Raw genomic sequence first — 24,135 nt, forward strand, 5'->3', positions numbered from 1 at the left:
TTATATCATATTAAGACATTTCTCTTATGGTATAAGGGTCAAGCCAACCCAGTGTACCTGCTAAGTTTTTCTTGAAATTCAGTGACTTGCTATAGTGTGAAATTTGAAATTTTTTTTTTAACTGTCAGGTAGGTCAATATTGTTTGGCTTTTTATTATTTCCTTTTATTCTCAGTGTGCTCTCCCTCTCAGGAGCTCACACCTGCACCTTTCCCTCCCCCTTCCTCCTCCTCCCAGGCGCATACCTTTGCCTTTCTCTCTCCTAAGCTCCGAGGGCTCTTTTGCTTCTGTAACTTGTTTCCTTAGCCTATGTAGCCCAGCTGGCTCATTCCTACTACCTCTGTAACTTTCTAAATAAACTTTCTCTTATAATTTGAAAAATATACATATTTCCTTTTATTCTCAAACAAAAATTGGGGAAAGTACAGTAATTCCTTCAAGAACCAATGGTTCGGTGCATATTGTTACATTTAGATTCATAATTAGATTCAAATTGGTATATTTAAGCATCATTCCAAAAGTGGATGTAAGCCAAGTGACTGTTGTTTGTCCATCACTATAACAGTTTATATAGCTGAGAATTCACATCTCAATTAGAATTTTCTCTCTCACCAGAATCTATTACTTTCCTGCGACAAATGGGACAGGTAGAGTTGTCAGCCAGCCAGCGATCAATGCAGTGGACATGATATTCATGGCAGCAAGGTAGGATGCGAAGCTTGTTGCCTTCTGTGTACTCTGTAATACAAATGATACAGACTTTTAATGTATCACTTTCAGCAAAACATCTTATAGCCAAGTTGTCAATCTCTGCTTTGCTGAGTCCTGTAGGATGGTTATGATTATCATTCAAGAGAAAAAACTGATCAAGGGAGGCCCAAGATTCACTTTCATCAGATGTTATTGGGGTCATAGATCTACTGTCACTCCTGGTTTCTGATGATGAGTGTGGTGATAATCTTCCTTCATCACTGCCTTCAGAGAACATTATGCTAATTTCTGAATTTTCATCACTGAAGGAGCTGGAACTGGACATCAGGCTGGAGCTGGAACTGGACATCAAACTGGAGCTGGAACTGGACATCAGACTGGAACTGGAACAGGACATCAGACTGGAACTGGAACTGGACATCAGACTAAAACTGGAACTGGACGTGTAACTGGAGTATGAACTGGAAGTCAATGTGGAATGTGAACTGGAATCAGAGCTAGAATTTGAATTGGAAGCAGAACTCCTTCTACTATGAGAACTATCTCTTCCATTGGGTGACTCTTCCCTTTCCATGTTTCGACTTAGGGCTGAGAGACTAGGCTCTAAATCACTGTCATTGTCCATAAGATTACTCGAGTCACTAAAATCTGTCATTGTCTCCCTTAATGTGCTTTGAATTGCACCAGATGTTGTATCATTTAAAATTCTACAAATGGGAATTCCAATGGTGCTAATATAAGCTCTCACATCTGCCTGTTCATAATGTGAAAACATATGCCTAAGTTCTCCTTGTTCACTTTCTAAAGTGACAGTGTTATCTGGTGTCTCAGATGTTATTTGATGTCTGCTAGTTATGTTGTCTCTCTCAGAATATACTACAGGAAGAACTCGTCCTACTTCAGAATAGAAGCATGTAGTTGGACTTCTCTGTCTCAGTCCACAAGATTCACCATCAGTGGTTGTGTCTGGAGAAGATTCTCCTTGAACTCCATTCCTTATTCCAGAAGTTGCAAAAAGACCCCCATTTTGCCAGTTAAGTCCAGTTATTTGCTGTCTAGATGTTTCTTGGTGCTGAGTTCTAAAAAACTTCTCAGTCTCATTAACCAAAGGCTGCTCAAAAGTTGGAGATGACATACTATGATGGAGTCTTTGTAAAAGTTCACCCAATGAACCTGGAAGAGACCTACTTTCAGTTCTTGCTCTTGTTCTACTGTGGTCTGGGCTTCTGCTTCTTGCTCTCTTCTGACCTCTGGTAGGAGGGACTTCCATTAATGCTCTAGGTATACTTTGTTCTGATCTAGGTGGTCTCATAGATCTTGATTGAGATTGTGGGTTTTCCACATGACTGTGGTTGTCTTCCATAGTTCCTCTTCTGGGAAGTCTTGCACATGGTGCATATTTATTCCCTGCAGTGGGACTGCCAGAACTGAATCTGAAATCACTGTGTGGATTAGCCTGGCTCACTTCTCTCCAAGGATGGTGTTCTCTTTGCCCACTTGTCACATGTGTAGTTTGTTCAAAAGGGTTAAGCTGGTCTCTCATAGAGCCACTCTTCAGGGATGATTGACTATGATGGAGTCTTTGTAAAAGCTGACCCAGTGAACATGGAAGCAACATACTTTCAGTTCTTGCTCTTGTTCTACTATGGTCTGGGCTTCTGCTGCTTGCTCTCTTCTGACCTCTGGTAGGAGGGACTTCCATTAATGCTCTAGGTGTACTTTGTTCTGATCCAGATGGTCTCAGAGATCTTGACTGAGATTGTGGGTTTTCCACATGACTGTGGCTGTCTTCCATAGTCCCTCTTCTGGGAAGTCTTGCACATGGTGCATATTTATTCCCTGCAGTGGGACTGCCAGAACTGAATCTGAAATCACTGTGTGGATTAGCCTGGCTCACTTCTCTCCAAGGTTGGTGTTCTCTTTGCCCACTTGTCACATGTGTAGTTTGTTTGAAAGAGTTAAGCTGGTCTCTCATAGAGCCATTCTTCACAGATGATTGACTATGATGGAGTCTTTGTGAAAGTTGACCCAGTGAACGTGGAAGCGACATACTTTCAGTTCTTGCTCTTGTTCTACTGTGGTCTGGGCTTCTGCTTCTTGCTCTCTTCTGACCTCTGGTAGGAGGGACTTTTGTTGATGCTCTAGGTGTACTTTGTTCTGATCTAGATGGTCGCACAGATCTTGATTGAGATTGTGGGTTTTCCACATGACTGTGGTTGTCTTCCATAGTTTCTCTTCTGGGAAGTCTTGTAGATGGTGCATATTTATTTTCTCCACTTGGACTGCCAGAACTGAATCTGAACTCACTGTGTGGATTAGCCTGGCTCACTTCTCTCCAAGGATGGTGTTCTCTTTGCCCACCTGTCACATTTTCAGTTGGTTCAAAAGAGGTAAGCCAGTCTATTAAAGAGTCACTGCTAGATATATCATCTGAAGAGTCTCCTTCACCTGTTAACAAAAAAAGGGGGAACTGAGAAAGGAAATACCAAGATCAGAGCCATAATAATATAGCACTCTGAAACTTTGTTTCAAAAACAAAGAAAAGATAACAAATGCTCAGCTCTTTTCACATTTATAGAATTAATATTTTGTAAACTATGCTGTAAATTGACAAGGCAGGAAAGTTTCAATTCCATCTGAAAAGACAGAGATAACCCTAGATAAATTAAAAGGATGTTTTTTTAAAAGAAATCTGGAAGATGTCTATTTTCAATATTTCATTATATACACAGCTTTGTGTACCACTATGGGAGGAATGTTAAGAAAGAATGGTTTTTTCACTCCACTGTCAAAATTTACTGAAAATTAAGCAAGACAAATACCAGTTAAGGTACAGTGCTTGTTATTTTACTTCAGTTTCCATTATTGTGTAATTCTTATTAGTCTACAACATTACTTCTAGGCTTTTGACTTAAGTGCTTTGAATAATATATAAAGTTGTTTTAAAATATAAGGCTATTGTAGCCATTACCCAAATATGAAGAAGGTTTATAGGTTTAAAACTATTTGAATACTTATTAATGTTACCAAGATTTTAAATTGACATGACATTGAAGGTTAAATCAAATGAATAGCCTGAACCTAGCATAGTACGTATAAGACCACATTCAAGAACCAAACTTAGTATCCTCTTCATTACACAGTAAAAGTCTCTACTTCACACTGGGAGAGAAGCACCAGACCTGAGGCTAGAGCAGGGTTTATCAACCTTAACACTATTGACATTCTGGCACTGTACAGTTCTTTGTTTTGGGAAGCCCTCCTGTGCTTTGTAGAATGTTTGGTAGCATTCCTAGCCTCTGCCCCCTGGATGCCAGTAGCACCCATCCCCTACCTGGGTCAACTTTCACAAAGACTTCATCATAGTCAATCATGACAACCAAAAATATATTTAGACATTGTCCAATACCCCCAGTTGAGAACTACTTGATCAGAATATGAAATACTTATTTTTGCTGCTAAGGATGTCACATGTCAATATAGAAAAAAATAATTCAGGAAGTAGGAGGAACTTTCAATTGCAGTGGAAAACCAAGGAAATATCAATCATTTATTTCACAGTTTCCCAATTAAAACAACCCACATGTGAATCAGGAAAAAAAATGTACCTTGACATTCTCACCAAAAAACAAATATATGCCAGGTTTGGTTTTATGAGAAGTTACTTAGCACCAAATTAATTTGTGCCACTCTGTATAATCTCTGGCTGACATTCACTGTTAGGAAGTTCCTTATGCATCCCATCCTATTCTCTCACAAGCAAAATATACCTGTATTTTCACCCGAGTTTTCCAGTAGGTTTTCTTTAATTAGGTGAAGTCTTCTCTGCAGCTCTTCTTCTGTACTTTCACCTGGGTTGCCTAGCAAATTGTTACCCTTCATAAGCTTATAATCGTCTTCACTCAGGTTGTTTACAAATCGATAGAAATCTCGAGCCAATTGGCCTGTCTGCCTTCTGCCCTGGGCCACAGATTCATCTCCTTCATCGCCAGAGTCTGAGTTTTCCATCTTGGTGAACAAATGGAAAATTCTCTGACTTTTAGAAAAAGGTGATGATATACAAATACTTTCTGCTTCAGTGTCAGGATAGACTTGGTTGGTCCACCGATCCACCTCCGCTTAATGTTTCCTTCGCCTCTCCCACTGCCACAGTTGTGCAACTGCTGGTGAGTCAACTGTTGAGACCCACCTTTATACCAAGTATTCTAGTCACTTCACTGTTACCTAGGCAACCGTGACCTTCCCCATTGTTAGCAAATTGGGACCTCATTCAGGTTAGGTTTCATTTCTGTTCAAACCAGCAAATATTGACAAGGGCTTATTGTGTACCGAGCACAGTCCTTCACCTCCTTTAACCCACATGAGCCTATTCTCAGGTTTTTGGGAGGCTTTTCAGGCTCTGATAAGCTCTAATTATTTGTATGGTAAATTACAGAACCCAAATGCAGCTAGTTACAGTATATATGACTGCCTCCTTCAAAATGCCATGCCAGCCCTAGCCGGCTTGATTCAGTGGTTAGAGTGTCACCCCGAGGAATGAAGGGTCCCAGGTTAAGTGCCAGCCATGGGCACCTACCTCGGGTTGCAGGCTCGATCCATGGCCCTGGTTGGGGCGAGTGTGGGAGGCAACTTACTGATGTGATACATCCATGTTTCTCTCTCCCCACCCCACTCTCTCTAAAAAGCAGTGGAAAAAAATCCTCAGGTGAGGATTAAATAAATAAGTAAATAAACAAAAAAACAAACAAAATGCCAGGCCAAAGTCATCCTAGTTAAATGCAACAATTCTCATTTTTAGATGCCCAGGGACCTCTTCTCTTCTCATAATTCCTTAAATCATAGACACTCACTAAGAAAGCCCACAATTTTTTATAATTCACCCGGGCCAGAGCTGAACCTGCTTAATTGGGTCCTCTCCCTTTTATAATGGCTTTGTCTTTCATTATACAACCCTTCTGTTGCTGGTGGCTGTGGGGTTCTTGCGGTGTCACGAGCAAAAGCATTTCCAGGGACCCACAAGAGAGGATGAGGTCTGGTGGCAAAATTTATTCAGGAAGCAAAATTAAAGGAGTTCCCCAATGTCCCATCTCTGTCTGTCTCACCAGGAGAATCAGGGCCAAAAATAGAGTCTATGTCCAGAGATTCTGTGCCATATTAAAGCTTAATTCAGTCCAGCATTCCCCTAACTTAGCTTGTGTTCCCGGCTGCAATCCATTGCTGTGCTGTGGTGTCCAGGCTCCCACCTGGAGCCTGTGTTTGCAGTCGGAGCAGCCATCAGCCATAAGGCTTCTAGGGCCACATGGCTATGGAGAGAGAACAGGCAAGTGCACGGAGAAAGCACGGGTCACGAGCAACAGAGAGACCTTTGCTCACCTGGAATTATGTATTCTCAGGCTTGGGAGGAACCAGAGCTTTTTCAAAATAACCAGTCAGCTTCCCAAACTTTCCGGGGCTTGCATTGGCTCCATGATCTTTTTCCCAGGTTCGACTGACAGGCCTCTATGGTCCAGCACCTCCCCTGCACCATCTTTACTTTCACTGTGCATCTCCTTACCTCCCCATGCTCCTGCTACAACCCAGTTCTGGAGGAGGGAAGGGAGGGGTGTTAGTCCCTTGAAGGAACAATGCTGCAATTTCTTGGGGTGTGAAGCTGTACTTCCCAGTGAAGCAAACAGGCCTCAGCTTCCCAGCTGAACATGAGCAACAATGTCTCCTCCTTGCTTCCTTTCCCACCAGTAATCAGCTAACTATGGTAACACTTGAAGCTTCTGTTTAAAAAAATTAAATAAATACATTACTTACAAATTTAGCTGGTTCTCTCTCACCTAAAGAATCCCTTAAGGAATTCTCCACAAATGCATCCAGTCTCATTTTTGTTTTTCTTTCTCGTAAGTATTATAAGTATTACTTAAACAAAACTAGCCAAACATCACATACTTTTTAGACAGATCCCAATAGTTGTTTTGCCTATGGTAAGGAGTGCTGACTTTGCTGATTTTGTTCCACATATGTTACTGCGGCCAGGATGGCTTGGAAAAATGATGCTTGTTTGCAATCCTACCTGAAGGAGAACTCTAAGAGTTTCTGGACTCATTAATATTACCAGTCCCACCTAATGCTTGCTTGGAAACCCTTCATTCAAGTTGTTCATGTAAAGACAAGATTTGGCAGCTAAATTTGAGACATTACTCCATCTGACTTATTTAATAATTCATCGAATGTGAGCTGAGTCAGTTACTGCCCGAGCCACTAGACATATGTTAACTGTGCAGCAGCCTCTATTCCCAAGTAATCCACAGTGCAGGTAAGGGGAACATCACATAGAAACCATCAAAATACAATATATTATATGCTGCAATAGATTTATATATGCAGTATTATGTAAGTGTGAGAACTGTGTGATGATTATTTAATGGGAGTGGGGACATGTTTCACAGAGATATTACATTTAAATCCAAATCTTTAAATGTTATTATGAGTTTCTACCAATAGAGAGAGGCAGTTGGGGATGCATTAGTGAAGAGAGACTGTCAGAAAGAAGGAATAGACTTAAGAGACTGTGGCTTGTTTGGGCAACTGTGGCAACAATTTTGGGGTTGGAATGGAAATTTTGTGAAATTAATCTCAGAAGGAATAACTGACACAGAGTATAAATGGAGTTTTGATTTTTTTTTTTCCTGTAATAAATAGGACACTGGTTAAGATGTTTTGTTATATTTTGAGAAAAATCAGTGGATTTTGTTTTTGCCTGCTTATCATCCACCTAACATACTTATGATAATAGCACCCTGATTTTCCTGGGGGAAAACCCATTCTCCAATTTTAGTCCAGTTGGTTTAGGTTTAACTGAATTCACTGTCACGGCTAAAGGAAGGACACATGATACAGCCACGTACAATTAACTTATCGCAAATTTCTGGCTATGGTAATTGTTTAAGCATGGGCATGTGACCAAAAGTACATTTAAGAGTTAAATTGAGGTGTTAACTGAAACTACCGAAAATGAGAAATTATTTTCCACTGTGGTTGCTAAGCTGGTAGGATATAAACCAAAAGATTACCCTGTGTACATGAGAATGAAGAAAATCAACATAAAGAGAGAGAGGAAAACAAAGACAGAGGAACAGCCAGATACATAAGAAAAAAATTGGAATATATGTGAAGCTGGTTGTGCCATAGGATTTTTAGATCTTGTAAACCATTGCATTTCATTTTTTTAAGTGTAAGCTTGTGAAGGATTTTTGTCACTTATTATTGGAAGGATCCTAATAATTGCAAAAGGAGAGTGATATGATCAGTGATCTAGTTAGTTATCAAAAAGTAATTTTTAATAAATTTTCCATGTAAGACTCATTGGCTGTTGTCTAGTCTATTAAATTAACATGTTTATATATATAAAAAAGCAAAAATTATAACAGTATTAAGCGTGGTTCTAAATGTATGTAGAGTATTTTGAAGAGTTGGTTAAGGGGCATATAGGAAGGTAAGGTTTCTATACTTCACTCAAACTGGCAAAATGACTTAACAGTAAACTAATAAGTTATTCTAATCTAATGTAATAACTAGAAAACCACTTAAAAGCTTTACAAAGGAGTACACTAAAAACACTCTAGATAAATCAATATGAAATTTTAAAGAATGTTCAATAACCACAAAATGCAATAAAAGGAAACAAATAAAATGAGAGATAATAAATAGAAAACAACAAATAAAATATCAGTCTTAAGCCTAAATATATCAATAATTTGTTAATATGAATGTTCTAAATATACCAATTAAAAAACAACTATTGTTTGAATGGATAAAAATGACCTAACCATAGGCTATCTAAAAGAAACTCACTTCAAATATAATGAAAGAGGCATAATGAAAGTAAAATGATGGAAAAAATATATCATGCCAACATTATCAAAAGAAAGCAGGAATTGACATATTAATATCTGATAAAGGAGAATTCAGAGCAAAGAAAATCGCCAGAGACAGAGGGAGACATTTTATAATGATAAAATGGTCAATCACCAAAAACACCTAGCAATTCTAAATGTGTATGCCCCAGCAACAAAGTTGAGTTTATGTGAAGAAAAATTCATAAAACTCAAAAGACAAACAAATCCACAATCATAGTTGGAGACGTCAATTTCCCTCTCTCAACAGCTGACAGAACAACTTGAAAGAAAATCAACAAGGATATAAAGAACTAAGCAACAACGTCAATGTGTAGGATCTAATCAACATTTATAAAACATTTCACCCACCAACAGAATACACATTCTTTTTAAATGCCCATGGAATATATAGATCATATCCTGAGTCATCAACAAACTTCAACAAATTTAAAAGCATTGAAATCATTCAGAATATGTTCTCCAACCACAATGGGTGCAAAACAGAAGTCAAAATGCAAAGATAACAAGAAAATTTGCAAATACTTGGAAACTAAACAATATACTTCTAACAACCCATTGGTCAATGAGGAAATCTCAAGGGAAATTTACACACACACACACACACACACACACACTGAACTAAATGAATGTGAAAATATAAAATGTCCAAATGTATGGGACACAGCTACATCAGTGATGAGAGGGAAGTTTACAGTTAAATGCAAACATAAAAGAGGAAATGTCTCAAATCAATAACCTAAACTCCCTCTTCAAGATCCTAGAAAAATAAGAGCAAAATAAGCCTAAAGCATGCAGAATAGATTAAATAATCTAGTGAACTAAAATAACAGATTAAAGCAGAGTGCTGAATATATTCAATCACCCAAAGAAAGTTGGTCACACCCATAGGTGGTTCTTCTGCTGCCCCATCCCCACAAAAGGCAGTTTGATATTGTGGGTATTAATTTCATCATGGATATTCAGTTAGTGGATAAAATAAATTTACCCTGTTTCCCAACAATATGTTCTACATCTCTCCGTCACAGGATCTAAAGTTTTTAACATCCTTCTATATTTGCTGGAAATATTTCAAATTTAGTCAGAGGCAAAAAGAGAAAGGATGGTGAGAGCAAAGCAAGCTGTGGGCCCTGCCCATGGGTGAGGAACGCATGGGGACAGGAAGGAAGGGTAGCCTGCCGTACGTGAGTGGGGAAGAGTGAAATAAACAGCCTGCCTAGTTCTGCTTTTGTGGCATAGTAACTACCCACTAGGAAAACAGCCCAGTGAATGTCGCACTGGACCATTCCACGCCTTAGAGCCAACCAGGACTGGAGCTGCTTCTCCTTGCTTGGCTAAGACTTACCAAAATCTCCTTTAATGCAATAAAATGAAAGAGTCAGGACACCAAAGATGAGACAGGATTTCTTAAAATGTCTCTTTATTCCTATTCAGTATTCAGATGAGCCAAAGGATTTTTTTTAATGTCAATTTATTCCTGTTCAGTTGTTGCCTGCTTCCAAACCTTTGTGGAAGGCAAGGTTCCCCTGCACCCCTGACATTGGACCGGAGCCGAGCCCCACTCTCGGGTGGGGTGTGGACAGACAGACAGCGCTGTCGCTCAGCTCCCAGCCAGCCTCCAGAGGACCAGCTTAGCACCTGTCCCAGCCTTGGTGTGAAGGAAAAGGGTGGGAAGTAATCCGACCTTTCTACCCACTGTCCCCTTGGGAAGTAACTGCACCCGTGGCATACGACCAACCACCAAGGGGTGGTTCTTCTCTAGTGCCCGTTAGAAACAAAGGAAGCATGGAAGTGCCATTTTCAAGAGAAGTTTTAAGTAAGAGATTCTGTCTTTAGCTCTTGTGTTGGTTATTTTCTAGGAAAGGAGCAAAAGAGATATTGTTATGTGATGGTTACCGGATCTTCTAAAACATCAGATTCGCGGTCCCTCCTGCTTCAGGGAGTCACAAGTTAACCAGGTCGCTCCGCACTCATACGAGGAGCTCAGAAACGCCTGCTCTGTGCAAGTGGGGGAAGTGGCAGTAACTTTCCCATCTCCCCCCCAAGCAATATACGGTGCCATCGTAACTAATGAGCCAAGTCTAAGACGCAAAAACTAGACATAAGCAAAGCCAGAAGAAATACATATAAATAGGGCACAACTAAAGTTCTGGACTCAATTACTATACTTTTTAGAAGTCTATAAATATTCATTTGACCAAAGAAAATCATTTGGCTTAGAACACTAAACACTTTGCTTTATATTTATTTGCTTAATATTTAACTAGAGTGGAAAAGATGCCTTTGGGAGATAGTTGAAAGCAGCTAAATGCAACAGTTATTTCTGCATTCCAGCCTCTTCACAATGTTGTCTGGGATAAAACAGGAGCATACGCAGAACACCTTAAATGTTTTTAAAACAAAGTATTATGCAAGTAATACTATCATTTTTTAAATGCACTTTGTTTGCCTAGATTTAACAAATATTCCATTAGTTTATATGCTTCGGGCTACAAGTAACAAAAAAAAAAGTGAAAAATATGTCTATAAATTATTTTAAACAAGAACGGAATGTACTCTGTCACATAACTAAATGTCTAAAGGGGCGCATACTCCAAACAAAGCAGCATAGAGTCCAGTGCCATGTCTTTATGATTCTCTTGACTCTGTCTTCTGCAATGTTTTGGTTCTGACCACAGACTGACTACCCCATAATCTCAACATACCTGCCAGTGACAATGGACATGATGCATCTTTTTTTTTTTTTCTGTCTGTTGCAAGAAAAAGAAAACCTCTCCCCCAACCATGGGGGGGAAAAAATATGCCCTGGCCGGTGTGACTCAATGGTTGGAACATCAGCCTCCGCACCCAAGGGTCGCGGGTTTGTTTCATAGTCAAGGGGCACATACCTGGGTTGCAGGTTTGATCCACAGATCCCAAGGCACGTGCGGGAGGCAACCAGTCCATTTGTTCTCTAGCATCGATGTCTCTCTCTCTCTTCCCCTTTCTCTCTCTCTCTCCTCCTCCCTCCCTTCCACTCTCTCTAAAATTCAATGGAAAAAATATCCTTGGGTAAGGATTAACAACAAAGAAAAGTATTTCTCTTCAGTCTAAATGGGGTCAGTTCAAGTCAAATGCCTCCTTTGGTGTACCTATGTGGAATGAGACCGTGTGAAGTCACACTTTGATTTACACAGATCACAAGGGCTAAGTAATTTGTTCAGTGTTATGAAAGGAGCAATAGGGAAGGTGAAACGGGAGCCGATAAAAAGAAAAAGTATCCATACATACAACTCAGCATGTGTATATTATCTATATGTTTGCTAAAATAATAATTTTAAAAACAACATTTGACCTCATCCCATATTTTGATTTATGACTTGCAACTAATATTAAAACAAAGAGATCTTGCATTGAAAACATTTGCTCAGATTCTAAGAGTGACTTTTATTTTGTATAACATCATGAAATTAATACCTTGTATTGGTGAAATTCAATTATAAATATGAAACTTTGAAATAATATTCTACTGGATTGTTGAAAGCCTGTTTAATTTCTTGCCACCAGGAGTTCAGTTTCTGCCCTGAAGTCCTCCTGCTGCTTAAAAATATATATGAAACCATGAGTGAAAGCGTTGTCTTCAACATTTTCTTCAATATAAATAGTGTTTTTAGAAAATCCTTTTAATGCCATAATCTGACATAATTTTCAATTTTTAGACTCCTTTAAGTAATAGTAATAATATTTGCTTACCTAGAGTAATTTTATAAGAATTCATTAATCTTCTAAAATGCTTTGATAGCTTAAAATAAAAAGCCCCCATACAGTATGACCATCTCCACCAGTTACAGTTGTTATTTAATTAAATTTCAAGTGGCAGTTTATTATGCATCAAAGTAAAAATTTTGCATATAGCTGCTACTTCTAAAGTTTTTGCTCCTCTCTACCAGTTTTTGTTAGCTCTTTAATTATTACCATTAAATATGTTGTAGTAAAATCCCAATGGAGAGCGCTATTCAGATCTGTGATCGTCAACTACTGAATTCCTTTCAACTTACTTCACTAGGTCTCTGTGTGATTTCGTTCAAATAAACTATTATAGCAAGAAAAGTTGCCAGTCTGATTTTACAGCCATCTGACAACTGTTATCTGATAACCAATGATGGGCACTTCCCGATTACTGTCTGGTTTAGAAATATTTTTAACAGTCTTCCCTTGAAACTTTTTTCTAAGAGACAGTTTCTCCTTTGTCATTTACCCTGCAGTAAAAGCTGGAGTACCAGCTGGACCTACAGACAGAAAATCTTGCTTGCTTTCTTTAATTGACACTGGATTGTCACTAATTACACTATTATTTCCTTGATGTTTCTTTTGCCCAAGCAGCTGGGGTTCTTCATATTTAACTAACTCTCAATGGGAGATACATCTCACTGACCTACCCAGTCAAATCAAATTGTTTATACTTTCAAAAGAAACAAATGTCAAGATAGCTTCTAGAGTATATAAAAAGGGTTTAGTTTATTTTACTTTGAGAATGTATTCTACCTTTTACAGAAAACTTATAAACTAGGGTTTTGAACCTGTTCAAAAGAAAGGCAATTGTATTGGCAAACACTGACCAACTTCAAAGTTTCATCAAAAACATGTGTCAGTATAAAATTCTCTAATTCTGGCAAGCAGTTTTAACTTTATCAATTAGGATTGGGTTTGGCTGCATATAAAAGAAATTTAATGTGTCAATGTAGGTTTATCCTTGTTTTAAAAAAAAAAGAAAGAAAAGAAAAATACCACTCTGGTGAGTGAGGTTGACAATGGGGGAGGCTATGCAAGCATGGAGGCAGTGGGTATATGGGGAATCTTTGTACCTTGCTCTCAATTTTGTTGTAAACCTAATACAGCTCAAAAAAAAAGTCTCAAAAAATAAAAAGAAACTTAATACTTTTTAAATCGAAATAGAAGTTTATTTTTGTTCTCATGTAGAACAAGTCCAGAGGTAGAAAGTCTAGATTTGGAATGCTAGTTTCACGGTCACAAATGACCCAGACTCCTCTTATCTACTTTCCCAGCTTAGCACATGGTCTCCATCCTCAAGACTACCTCATGGTCTAAAATGGGCTGCTAGTGTTCCATTCATCACATCCAAATTCCAGGGAGTAGTAAGGAAGGAGACAGAGGGAAAAAGTGCTCAGCACCAAGCTAAGTTGGCCTCCTTTAAGCAGCCTTCCCAGAAGTCCCTTATAACACTTATACCACCATAGCCTTGGCTAGAACTTCATCATATGGCTATACTTACCTGCACAGAAGGCTGGGAAATGGATTCTCTTTTTCTGGGCACATTACTGTTCAGAATAAAATAGGGATTCTGTTACTAAAAAGAAGAGACAAGATATTGGGTGATAATTCACAGTCTGTACCATATCTATTGTGTGGTGTTTTTGTAGGAAATTTCATGTAGCCATTAAAAATAATGAATGAGAGCTATGCTACTTGACTTGGGAAGGGGGGGTGGGAGGATTTCCCCAAGGATTGTTGGGCAAAAAAAGAAAAATGCATAGACGTGATAAAATATGGCTTGATTTTTTAATAATATAGAATGACAAAAATCTCTACCTATGTATGCATATATAAATGCAAATGATGAACAGTTGACTCTTGAATAACACAGGTTTGAACTGTGTGGGTACAGTTATATATGGATTTTTTCAATAAATACACAGTCAGCCTTCTGTATCCCCAGATTTCTAATTTCTAGACTCAACCAACCATGGATCAAAACTAGTATTTTCCATCTGCATTTGGGAATGTGCAGATGTGGAGGGCCAACTGTATGCACTGTTCTACATCATTTTATATAAGGGACTTGAGCATCTTCGGATTTTGGTATCTGGGAGCGGGGTATCTCCTACAGATACCAAGGGCTGACCACAGTTAAGATTTTGGGGAGTCAAAAGTTATACACAGATTTTTCACTGTATGGGAGTTGGCACCCCTAACCCTCAGTTGTTCAAGGGTTAACTTATAAGTAGATAAATATGGAAAAATTGCAGGATACACAGAAAGTTGTCAACATGTGTTATCTGGGCAAGAGGAGAAGGGATGAATATCTTTGTGTTGTTCCATTGTTTCACTTGTTATAATAGGCATGTGTTATTTTTGTAATTTGAGAAAGGAAAAGTTTTGGTTTTTTTTAATGTAGCAGTTTCCAGATCCAACCTTCATAACACCTTACATTATATATGAAAATTAACAGTGAGCAAGTCCAGGATGGAGTTTACCCTAGGGGATCTTGGTGAAGAACCTAATAAGCCCTCAATACAAACCAGTTTAGCTAAGTTGTTTTAAAAGATTTATTTATGGAAATTTTTATTTAGAGAGTATGTTAGCTATATGACATTAGGAAGAACATTGTATTCTTTTTTGAGCTAATGGATATTAACAAATGTTTATAAATATTTAAATATAATGAAAGACAGACTAATATCACAATATATATCTTTGCTGAATTATCTGGTGTTCTAGCATTTATGAAATTAAACAAATAACCTTCATGACTTGAAGTTAATTTTTACCTGTTAATGATATTTAGGCCATGAATCTTTCATGAAAAAGTCTTATTTGGGAATTAGTCACACCTTGCAGGAATAAATCATTCTCATGTCAACTTGGCTTCATCAAAATTTCATGAAAAAAAACCTTCTAAGTCATGGATAACAACATCACATTATAAATTATATTTGATCCAGACATAATAAAGAATATGAAGAGTATAAAAAAATGAAGAAAAATAAATTAATCCTTGACCTACCTAGCCAACTATCTTTTTGGCATGGAAAATGTCCTGTGTAGTGACCCGAGAAAAAAACTAGCAGCTATTAAGGCTGAGACATTATTGATCCTGTACCACAAGATTAGAAAAAATGTTTAATGACTATTCAAATTTTTAATAATATTATAATAACTTCAAAGTAAAATCTCAGATTTACACTTATATCCAAATACATCATCCAATAATGGCAATATTTGTTTTCTGCCTTGGCTGTGGTCATACTAGGTTATTTTTCATCAGGCCAAAAAGTGTTCAGTACTTAATAAAAATGTTGCATTGGATAGACAGTGATGCTTTACTGCAAATGGTCACTCAGAAACACTAATATACATAATAATGACTTGGGAAGATTGTGATGAATGTCACTTCTTCTCTAAATGGTATCCCTCTCCCTCAATACTCATTCTGAATTAGAAATGGGCATTTTTCTGCCTGTCCTAAGATCATGTTTTGAGAAACACTGCTGTTAATAGAAAACTCTCTTTTAAAACTTGATCTTCACCATTATGAACTGTCTTCATGTTTGCAAAATAAGGGTCAGGTGTGCAAATGGCACTGTCATAAACATAGAGCTTGAAAAAATTATACTGTAGTTTAGTAAATTAAAAACTAAAACATGGCCCGGCCGGGCGTGGCTCAGCGGTTGAGCATCCACCTAGGATCCAGGCGATCAGGGTTTGATTCCCAGTCAGGGCACATGCCCCAGTTGTGGGCTAGACCAATGACTCTCTTATCGCTGATGTTTCTATCTCTCTCTCTCCCTCTCCTTTCCTCTCTCTGAAATCAATAAAGATATATTTTAAAAAATAAATAAATAAAAATAAATAAATAAATAAATAAAAACTAGAATATGACTTAAATTCTTAGTCCTGGGCTACATTTTTCTTAGTAGTGAAATGTAGCCAGCGTGACGGAGCTGGTAGATAAATTTGTGAGCCTATTTTTATAAATGTTTTAACTGTTTTGCAGGGGTGGAGTGGTATAATTTCACTTTCTGTGGTGGATGTATAGTTAGAATGGGGTGGGGGGTTGGCACACAGGGATAGAGCATTCAAATTGGGAAATAGTGAATAATTATACTCAAGAGACAGGAGCTCAATCCTACAATAACTCTTCATGGCTTCCAATTCCTAAATTTATTTTCTGTTAAATGAAAGCAGTCATCTAAGCGATGTTGTGCTGGGAATCAGAACATTATAGAGTATCTTAGTTCCAATTCCATAAATCTATATCTTCAAATAAAACCCCCAAGTGCAAATAATACATTTCAATCACTTTGTAAATCATTCTTCTGTGTTGGTTTTTTTTCTCTTAATCTTTAGCCAAAACTAGAACTGGGACAGGTTCCAGGTCAGGACAAAACTGCAGAATTCTACACTCCCCATCCTTTGGTTATTTTGCCTTGAACTGAAGTGGCTGTTTGGCAATTAGCCACTGGGGGACTCAAAACTGTCTGATTCACTCTCTTCATTAATCAAGTTGACCAAGTAATTTCCAAACTTTTCGGTCAGCGTTGTACCTCCCTATTACCAGCGCAGTGTGGAGTCTTCCTGCCTGAGAAACTATAGACATAAAAAGGTTCTTAAAAGCAGCCTGGTCCTGCCAAGCGGTCAGTTTGGGAGCTGGACCTGGCTCTCCTGGGTGCTCGTTCACAGTCAGAGGGGCTTGGGTCGGAACGAGGACTCGAGTCTAAGGATCCGACTCAGGAATCAAAGCTCCAGGACAGCCCCGGAGCGATTCGGGCGGTCCCTGCGGAGGAGACGCGGAGCGCGGGCGGCCGGACCTCCGGCTCCGGGCTGAGGGGGGCGCCTGGGGGAGAGGGGGGCCAACAAGAGCATCTGAATTGGAGGCAGGTGACCCGGGTTCCAGTGACGGCTCTGACACTAAAGCACCACGTGCCCTTTGCAAAGGTTCTTAATATTCCACTTCATAGCAAGGTAACCAGTACAAACCTGCGCCCAGGCGTCCGATTTACTTCGGCCCCTTTCTTGCCTTCGCTCGGGAATCATAAACACTAACGGTACCAACACCGGGTAAATTCCTTAGATTAGTGCCGGTAACGTCTTAAGTAAGGCTCAATGTTATCGCCAGTATTACCCGCCCAGTCTCTGAAAGGCTGGCTGCTCGCCCAGCAGCGCGCGGGGCGCAGGGTAAATTTCCTTTAATCGAGCCCGTAACTACGCAGGCGCGTCCCGCACCCAGCGGCTTCCGGCCCCGGCGTAAGCTCCGCCCCCAGGGCCCGCCCCTTAAAGCGCGGGCACAGCGGCGGAGGCGCGCGCCCGTCTCGGGCTGAAGCCAACCAGAGGGCAGGCGGGGGGGGGGGGGCGCGTTTGCTTCCGGGGCCAAAGGAGCTTTATTTCCGGAGGAAGCCGGCAGCGCCGGGAGCGGGCGCGGAGGGAGGTGCCGGCGGCCGCTTAGTGGTCCCGTGGCCTGGGTCCGGGGGAGCCCGGCATGAAGATCACGAGGCAGAAACATGCGAAGAAGCATCTCGGCTTCTTCCGCAACAACTTCGGAGTCCGCGAGCCGTACCAGATCCTGCTGGATGGCACCTTCTGTCAGGCGGCGCTTCGGGGCCGCATCCAGCTGCGGGAGCAGCTGCCCCGCTACCTCATGGGGGAGACGCAGCTGTGCACCACCAGGTGGGCCCGCGGGCCGGGCTGGCCGGGCGGGGCGGAGGCGCGGGGACCGGCTGGTGTGGCGGAGGCCGGGCCTCCACGGAGAGCCCGCGAGGGGCACGGCGCCCCGCCACGGGGAGTTGACAGTTGCGCGGTGGCTCTGAGGAGGCCAGGGGCATCTCTCTACAATGCAGGCGGAAAGTACAGCGCCCTGAAATAGTCGCGAGTCGTTACCCCACGTGCTCCCCACCTCCTTAATTTTGGGCAAGTTTTTAAACCTCTCTGAGCCTTGGATTTCTCATCTGTAATAAAGAGACCTTCACTGCTTGATAATGCCGCTGAGGTATCAAATGAGGAGGTGCAGGGTACGCAGAGCATTTATTGATATCTGAAACCTACCCCCTTTAAATGGGTGCTGTGGCTTGCATGGCTTCTCCTGGTTTAAGCAAAAACAGTCGAAAGCTCTGTGAGGTAGCATCTTCGATTCCCAAAAAGAGGTAAGTCAGGACTTGAGATGAGGAACTTTGCCCGAGGTCATTTGTTTATCCGTCTGTCTTTTTTAAGTTGCCAGCCCGGTGCCAAGCACTGCTGTCGGCACTGAGGATAACTCGGGGAACAGAACAAACTCCCCGCCCTGGTGGCCGAGAAAGCGCCGATGGCACCCGCCAGGAGGTGTGCTGGACTGCAGGCCTCGCTTCCACATTGCATCGGGGTGCAGACGCTCAGGGTGGGACCCGGTGGGGATGGGAGGGGGTTGGAAATCGTGAAGGTTCCGTAGAGGAGACAACATTTGAGCCCAGGCGCCGTTCGGGTCTGAGGGGAGGGACTGTTTTGAGTGGCAGAAAGGAGATGAGTGTCATTCCTTGTTGTGAGGTTCTTTTGAACAAAGGAATGGAGTTACGAAGTGCCTGGGAAAGAGATGAGGGCACAGAGCATAGTTGGAAATGAAACTGGGAAAAAGGTAAATTGAGGCTAGACCATGAAGAAACTTAGCAGGTATTTTTTTTTTTATTGTAGAATACTACTTTTAAAAATATTTACTTGAAAGAAGAAAGTTAAAATGGCCCGTAATACCACATCAGAGAGCAACCACTGTTGACATGTGCTGTGCCATACATTCAGTTCCTTATAGATACACACAAAGCACAAGAATGTGCTCTTACTGTGCACCTGGTGTTAATGGCCTGCTTTTCTCACATAACTATTCCATACACAGCTTTCCATATTCAGAATTTCTCAAGCAGTGCCTCAAACAGGTTATAGATACCCCGAAATGTTTGATCCCCTTAGCCTTCAGGGCTGCCAGACAAGTCCTTGGTTGCTTCTGCCTACAAGCAACTTGCCCATTTATCACCATGTGCCATAGAAATGTGAACATTTTTAATACAATGCTATGATCTAAAAAAAAGGTTGAGAAGTACTGCAGGAAATATTCTACAGCATTTTTTCCTAAAGAATTTAACTTCTGGAATATTTCATACATACGCAAAAGTAGAATAGTATAATGAAATGTGTGCCACCCAGCTTTTGCAATTATGGACATGGACAACCTTCTGTCATTTATCCTTCCCTCCCTCCTTATTGATACTTTATTTTAAAGCATATTATTCAGTCACTTCTTGGGTATTTATCATGAAGGGATAAAAAAGTCTTTTTAAAGTCACAAGTCAAATGAGGTATATAAGTTGCATTTGTTTTCTATGTCTCAAGCCTTTTAAAAACTAATAGTTCTCTCCCCCCATTTGAAATTTGCTGTTTATGTTTTTAAGAAATCAGATCACTTGTTTTTCTTTGGAATGTATTTGCTGCCACTAGTAGTTAGATCTAGAAGGTTTACTCATATTCAGGGTTGAAGAAATTAGGAGTTTTCGGAATTTGAGGAAGTAGAGCAGAGGAATGCTATCAGACATGACAACTGTCCTTCAGAAAAAATAAGTGCAACAGTGTGAGGGGTATGTTGGAGAAGCAAGACAGTGAAGACAGGCAAACCTGTTTTGTGGTTGTCCAATCAAGAAATAATCTGATTCTCAACCTGGAAGAGGAAAAGCAGAGAAACCTAAGGAGTTCTGCAAGGAGACATTACTGAGATAGACACCAACAGCTGACATAGGCTGGGGTCAGAGTGTCCAGGAAGATAATAAACTCAGAGATAGCAAGCCCTGGAGGAAAGTAGTTTGATTTTAGACATGGTGAATGAAAAGCTGATGGCAGGCCATCTATAGGATTTATTCAATAAATAGTTGGCAATTTGGGCCTGGAACTCAAAATTGAGCCCACAACTGATGACTGTAGAAAGCAAACTCTCTTTTCTTAAAAAAACAAACACCAACCAAAAAAACGCCAAAAAACTAACAGGGTGACAAAGGGAGTCTAGCAAGGACTGGCTAGGTTTGAAGAAATCATTGACTCAGTAGTCCCCCCCCCTTTTTTAGTGTGATGGATGAAGTGCCTGCGGAGTTTATTAAAATACTAATATTTGACTCCTGCAGGAGGTGCAGATTTGGGGATGAGAAAGGAACTAGAAATTAATACAATGTAATATCAGATATGAATCGTTTATAGATGACACTTGGAAAAACATTGGCATATTTTAATAAGAAAATGCATACTGAAAGGAAGTAGTAATTGTTTTGCAACAACCTGATGACTGGAGTATTTTTATTTTTCTGAACTGAAAATATTGTGAAAGTGTACCAATTGCTATTTGAAATAGAAGAACATAGAAGAACAGCTGTGGTTGGGGCAAGGCATCTATTATCAAACTACTGGGATTTACATTTCAGCTTTACCACTTACTAATTTGAATTTGGGCATATTACTTGAAATCTGTCAGAATAAGATGCTCTGAAATCAGGATAATTTTAAAGTAAGCTGCCAAACTTCACAGGACTGTTTTGAGATTAAGCAAGAATTTATGTTAAGATCAATTAGCATGCTGCCTGGCCCATAATAAGCACTCAGTAAATTTTAACTATTATTATTATTCTTTCTACTTGGTGTATGGATTTTCCAGGTCTTTTAAGAGTGAAATGGCTACTGTATGATTTGTGGCTACCATATTACAAATTCAGATTGTATTGTTATAGTTTTAGTTTTTAAAAATATGAGTATTATTTTTCATACTTTATGTGAACAGTCGATATGTTTTCTTTTTCAGGTGTGTGTTAAAAGAGTTAGAAACATTGGGAAAGGACTTATATGGGGCAAAACTGATTGCACAAAAATGCCAGGTTCGAAATTGTTCCCATTTCAAGAATGCAGTGAGTGGATCAGAATGTCTGCTTTCCATGGTTGAAGAAGGAAATCCCCATCATTATTTTGTGGCATCACAGGTGATACTACTTTTAAAACCAGAGTCAATTTTAATCATTCCTATGTAATCTTCATATGGAGCTATTTATAATCAGAAAAAATTAGTGGAAGTGGTTTGTTCAAATGTTTCAACTTTTCAAAAATACTAGCTTTTAAGTTAATTTGTAGTCAATAAAAGCAGTTGTCATTAGAGAATTTGAGAACCTTAAGCATATTGATTTTCTTAATTCCTGAAGTTTCCTCTTTTAAAATAAAAAGTTATTGATATGAAGATGTGATATGTTTTTGAGTTCTTGAAGGGAAGATATGTAGAGGAAAGATTTTGTGTTCTATGTTCACAAATGTTTTTTTCCTGTTTATTTCATACTATTTTTCAAAAAGTCATGTTTCATGTTATTTGAGACTGTACCACCAATATGAAACTGCTTCAGGCTTTTAAAAAGAGTAGGAGGCAGGAGAAGAGAGACTCTCAGGGCTGATATTAATGAAGTTCACTTTCATACAGACTTGCTTAAGTATGTTAGCAGAACTATAAAATTACATAATTAGGCAAAGCTGAATCTAGAATCTGAGTCAACTAATTCCTACTTTATTCTATTCAGCCTCTGTGAGCATTCTTGACCCTTTCTGGAGCATGGTCACAGAGCAAAGGCAAGGAACACCACCTGACATCTTTACCTTTGCATTAGTTTGTGATCCATGGTCCTAGAACAGCAATTTTCACCAGTGTGCTGCAATAATTTTTCAAACATGCAATACCTAACTAATCAGGGGCACTGACCACTTTTCCCTTAGATTGTCAAAAATGACAGTAGCCAACACGATAGCCATCCGGTATGAGTGCCCTGTCCTGAACCTTAAATGTGTAGGTCATTAATAGAGTTGCATCTTATTGGTCACATTGCATAATAAGGTTGTGTCTGATTGGTTAATTCTTGGTACCAGAAATCCTTATATATGAAGTATAGGCACATGAATTTTTTTTTTTTTTAAGTCAACTTTGGAGCAAAAAGGGTAGGTAATTACTATTATTATTTTTTGTAAATAAAAATTATACCTATTTTTTTGTTAGATAGGCAAAAATATATTTTGTGGTTTGCTACAGAATTTTAGTAATTAGTTTACGTGTGCCATGAGATGAAAAAGGTTGAAAATCGCTGTCCTAGGATATTGATAAATCCAGTTCACGACATTGCTATTTAACTATTTGTGTTCAATTTTTGTTTCTCTTCCTTTATCATAAAATGTACTGTACTACCACTAGTGAAACATGCTAATTTGAAAAATAATCCTGTAATCTCTCTTATTTTTTTAATATGTCCTTATTGACTTCAGAAAGAACAAGGGAGAGAGAGAGAGAGAAAAACATCAGTGATGAGAGAGTCATTGATCTGCTGCCTCCTGCACGCCCCCGACTGGGGATCGAGCCTGCAACCCTGGCATGTGCCCTGACTGGGAATCGAACCTCAATCTCCTGGATCCTAGGTCGATGCTCAACCACTGAGCCATGTCAGCAGGGCTGTGACCTCTTATTTTTAATATAATCCTCTTAAAGTTATTAGAAACCTATATAAGGCATCTCATTTAACTGGCACACTTGAACTAATTCTGTTTTTCTCTTTAATAGGATCAGAATTTGTCTCTGAAAGTAAGGAAAAGGCCTGGAATTCCTCTCATGTTTATTATTCAGAACACTATTGTCTTGGACAAACCTTCTCCCAAAACAATTGCCTTTGTTAAAGCAATAGAGTCAGGCCAACTTGTTTCAGTTCATGAGAAGCAAAGTATCAAGCAACTCAAAGAAGAACAGGGTTTAGTTAAAAGCCCTGGACAGAGAAGAAGAAAAAAGCACAAGAAAATAAGTGGCCCCAATCCTCTTAGCTGTTTGAAGAAAAAGAAAAAGGCACAGGACACAAAACCAGCGGGCTCTGAAAACAAAAGAAAAAGAAAAAGAATCCGGAACAGAGCAACCTCGAAAGTCCTTTCCGAAAAGGAGAGTGCAGAAGGCTAAGGAGTCCTGTGGATACTTTGAAAGACATTCAAGTGTGAAAAATAAACTTCTTTCTAAAACTGTGAAAGTACTTAGGATTTTAAAAAACCACACACAACAATTAAACTTATTTTTGTAAATGAGTATTGATCCATAAGCCTTTACCTACAATAATTTATAAATAAAAAACAAAACAGTGAATGGGTTTAGGTGTGACAGTGTTCACTCTTCTTATTCTGATTTTGGAAGTTATTCATTGATATAAAACTATTGTCTCTTTCTGTCTCAACCATCACCCCTCACCCCACAATGTTATATGCAAATAATTAAAACAATCAAATAGTGTCAAAGGCTTGCAACCAAAAAAGTAGTCCCTCTTTCACATTCACAGAGGGAACGTCCTATTTCAACTCATGTAGAGGTTATAGAATATCCTTTATATCTCCAAATAGTGTGAATATGCTGCTCCCTTCTGATCCATCCATTACTGACTTTACTAGAAAAGGGAATGTTTTGTTTACTTATATTATTACCCCGTTTTTCCAAATAGTAATACAGTGTGTTCCAAAGACATGTATATACCTCTAACAGCTGAAAGCTCAATTGATGTTTCTTTCCAGCCAGGCTAAACTTTGAACAAAGGAAATGCACCCTAAAATGCTACTGGAAATTTGAAAATGCAGTTGAAGGACAAACACTGCTTTCATAATTATTCAAAATGTGTATAGGGCCGTAGCCGGCTTGGCTAAGTGGTTAGGGTGTCGGCCTGCAGACTGAAGGGTCCGGGCTTGGATTCCAG

General features: G+C 39.4%; 1 protein-coding gene and 1 pseudogene across 2 annotated transcripts; one reads left to right on the top strand and one right to left on the bottom strand.

Annotated features, from left to right (window-relative positions):
• Positions 1–375: 375 nt before the first annotated feature.
• LOC308546948 (E3 ubiquitin-protein ligase RLIM pseudogene) lies at positions 376–13,929 on the bottom strand (annotated as a pseudogene). Its single transcript, XR_014000659.1, has 2 exons — positions 13,887–13,929; positions 376–3,158 (listed from the first exon to the last, which is right to left on the bottom strand). The product of XR_014000659.1 is annotated as an E3 ubiquitin-protein ligase RLIM pseudogene (transcript).
• Positions 13,930–17,780: 3,851 nt separating this feature from the next.
• On the top strand, positions 17,781–23,541 carry UTP23 (UTP23 small subunit processome component). The gene is made up of 3 exons (XM_081116877.1): positions 17,781–18,058; positions 21,192–21,366; positions 22,974–23,541. Exons 1-3 carry the CDS (start codon positions 17,871–17,873, stop codon positions 23,355–23,357), a joined length of 747 nt encoding a protein of 248 aa, XP_080973003.1. The 5' UTR covers positions 17,781–17,870; the 3' UTR covers positions 23,358–23,541.
• Positions 23,542–24,135: the final 594 nt, after the last annotated feature.

This window comes from Miniopterus schreibersii (genome assembly GCF_964146895.1).
Source record: "Miniopterus schreibersii genome assembly, chromosome: 17".
Taxonomy (NCBI): domain Eukaryota; kingdom Metazoa; phylum Chordata; class Mammalia; order Chiroptera; family Miniopteridae; genus Miniopterus; species Miniopterus schreibersii.

Excerpts from the sequence above, each read along its gene's own strand:
- UTP23 (XM_081116877.1), top strand. The coding sequence starts at position 17,871 with ATGAAGATCACGAGGCAGAAACATGCGAAGAAGCATCTCGGCTTCTTC. Across the intron at positions 18,059-21,191 it reads ACGCAGCTGTGCACCACCAG|GTGTGTGTTAAAAGAGTTAG; the intron begins GTGGGCCCGCGG and ends TTTCTTTTTCAG. Across the intron at positions 21,367-22,973 it reads ATTATTTTGTGGCATCACAG|GATCAGAATTTGTCTCTGAA; the intron begins GTGATACTACTT and ends TCTCTTTAATAG.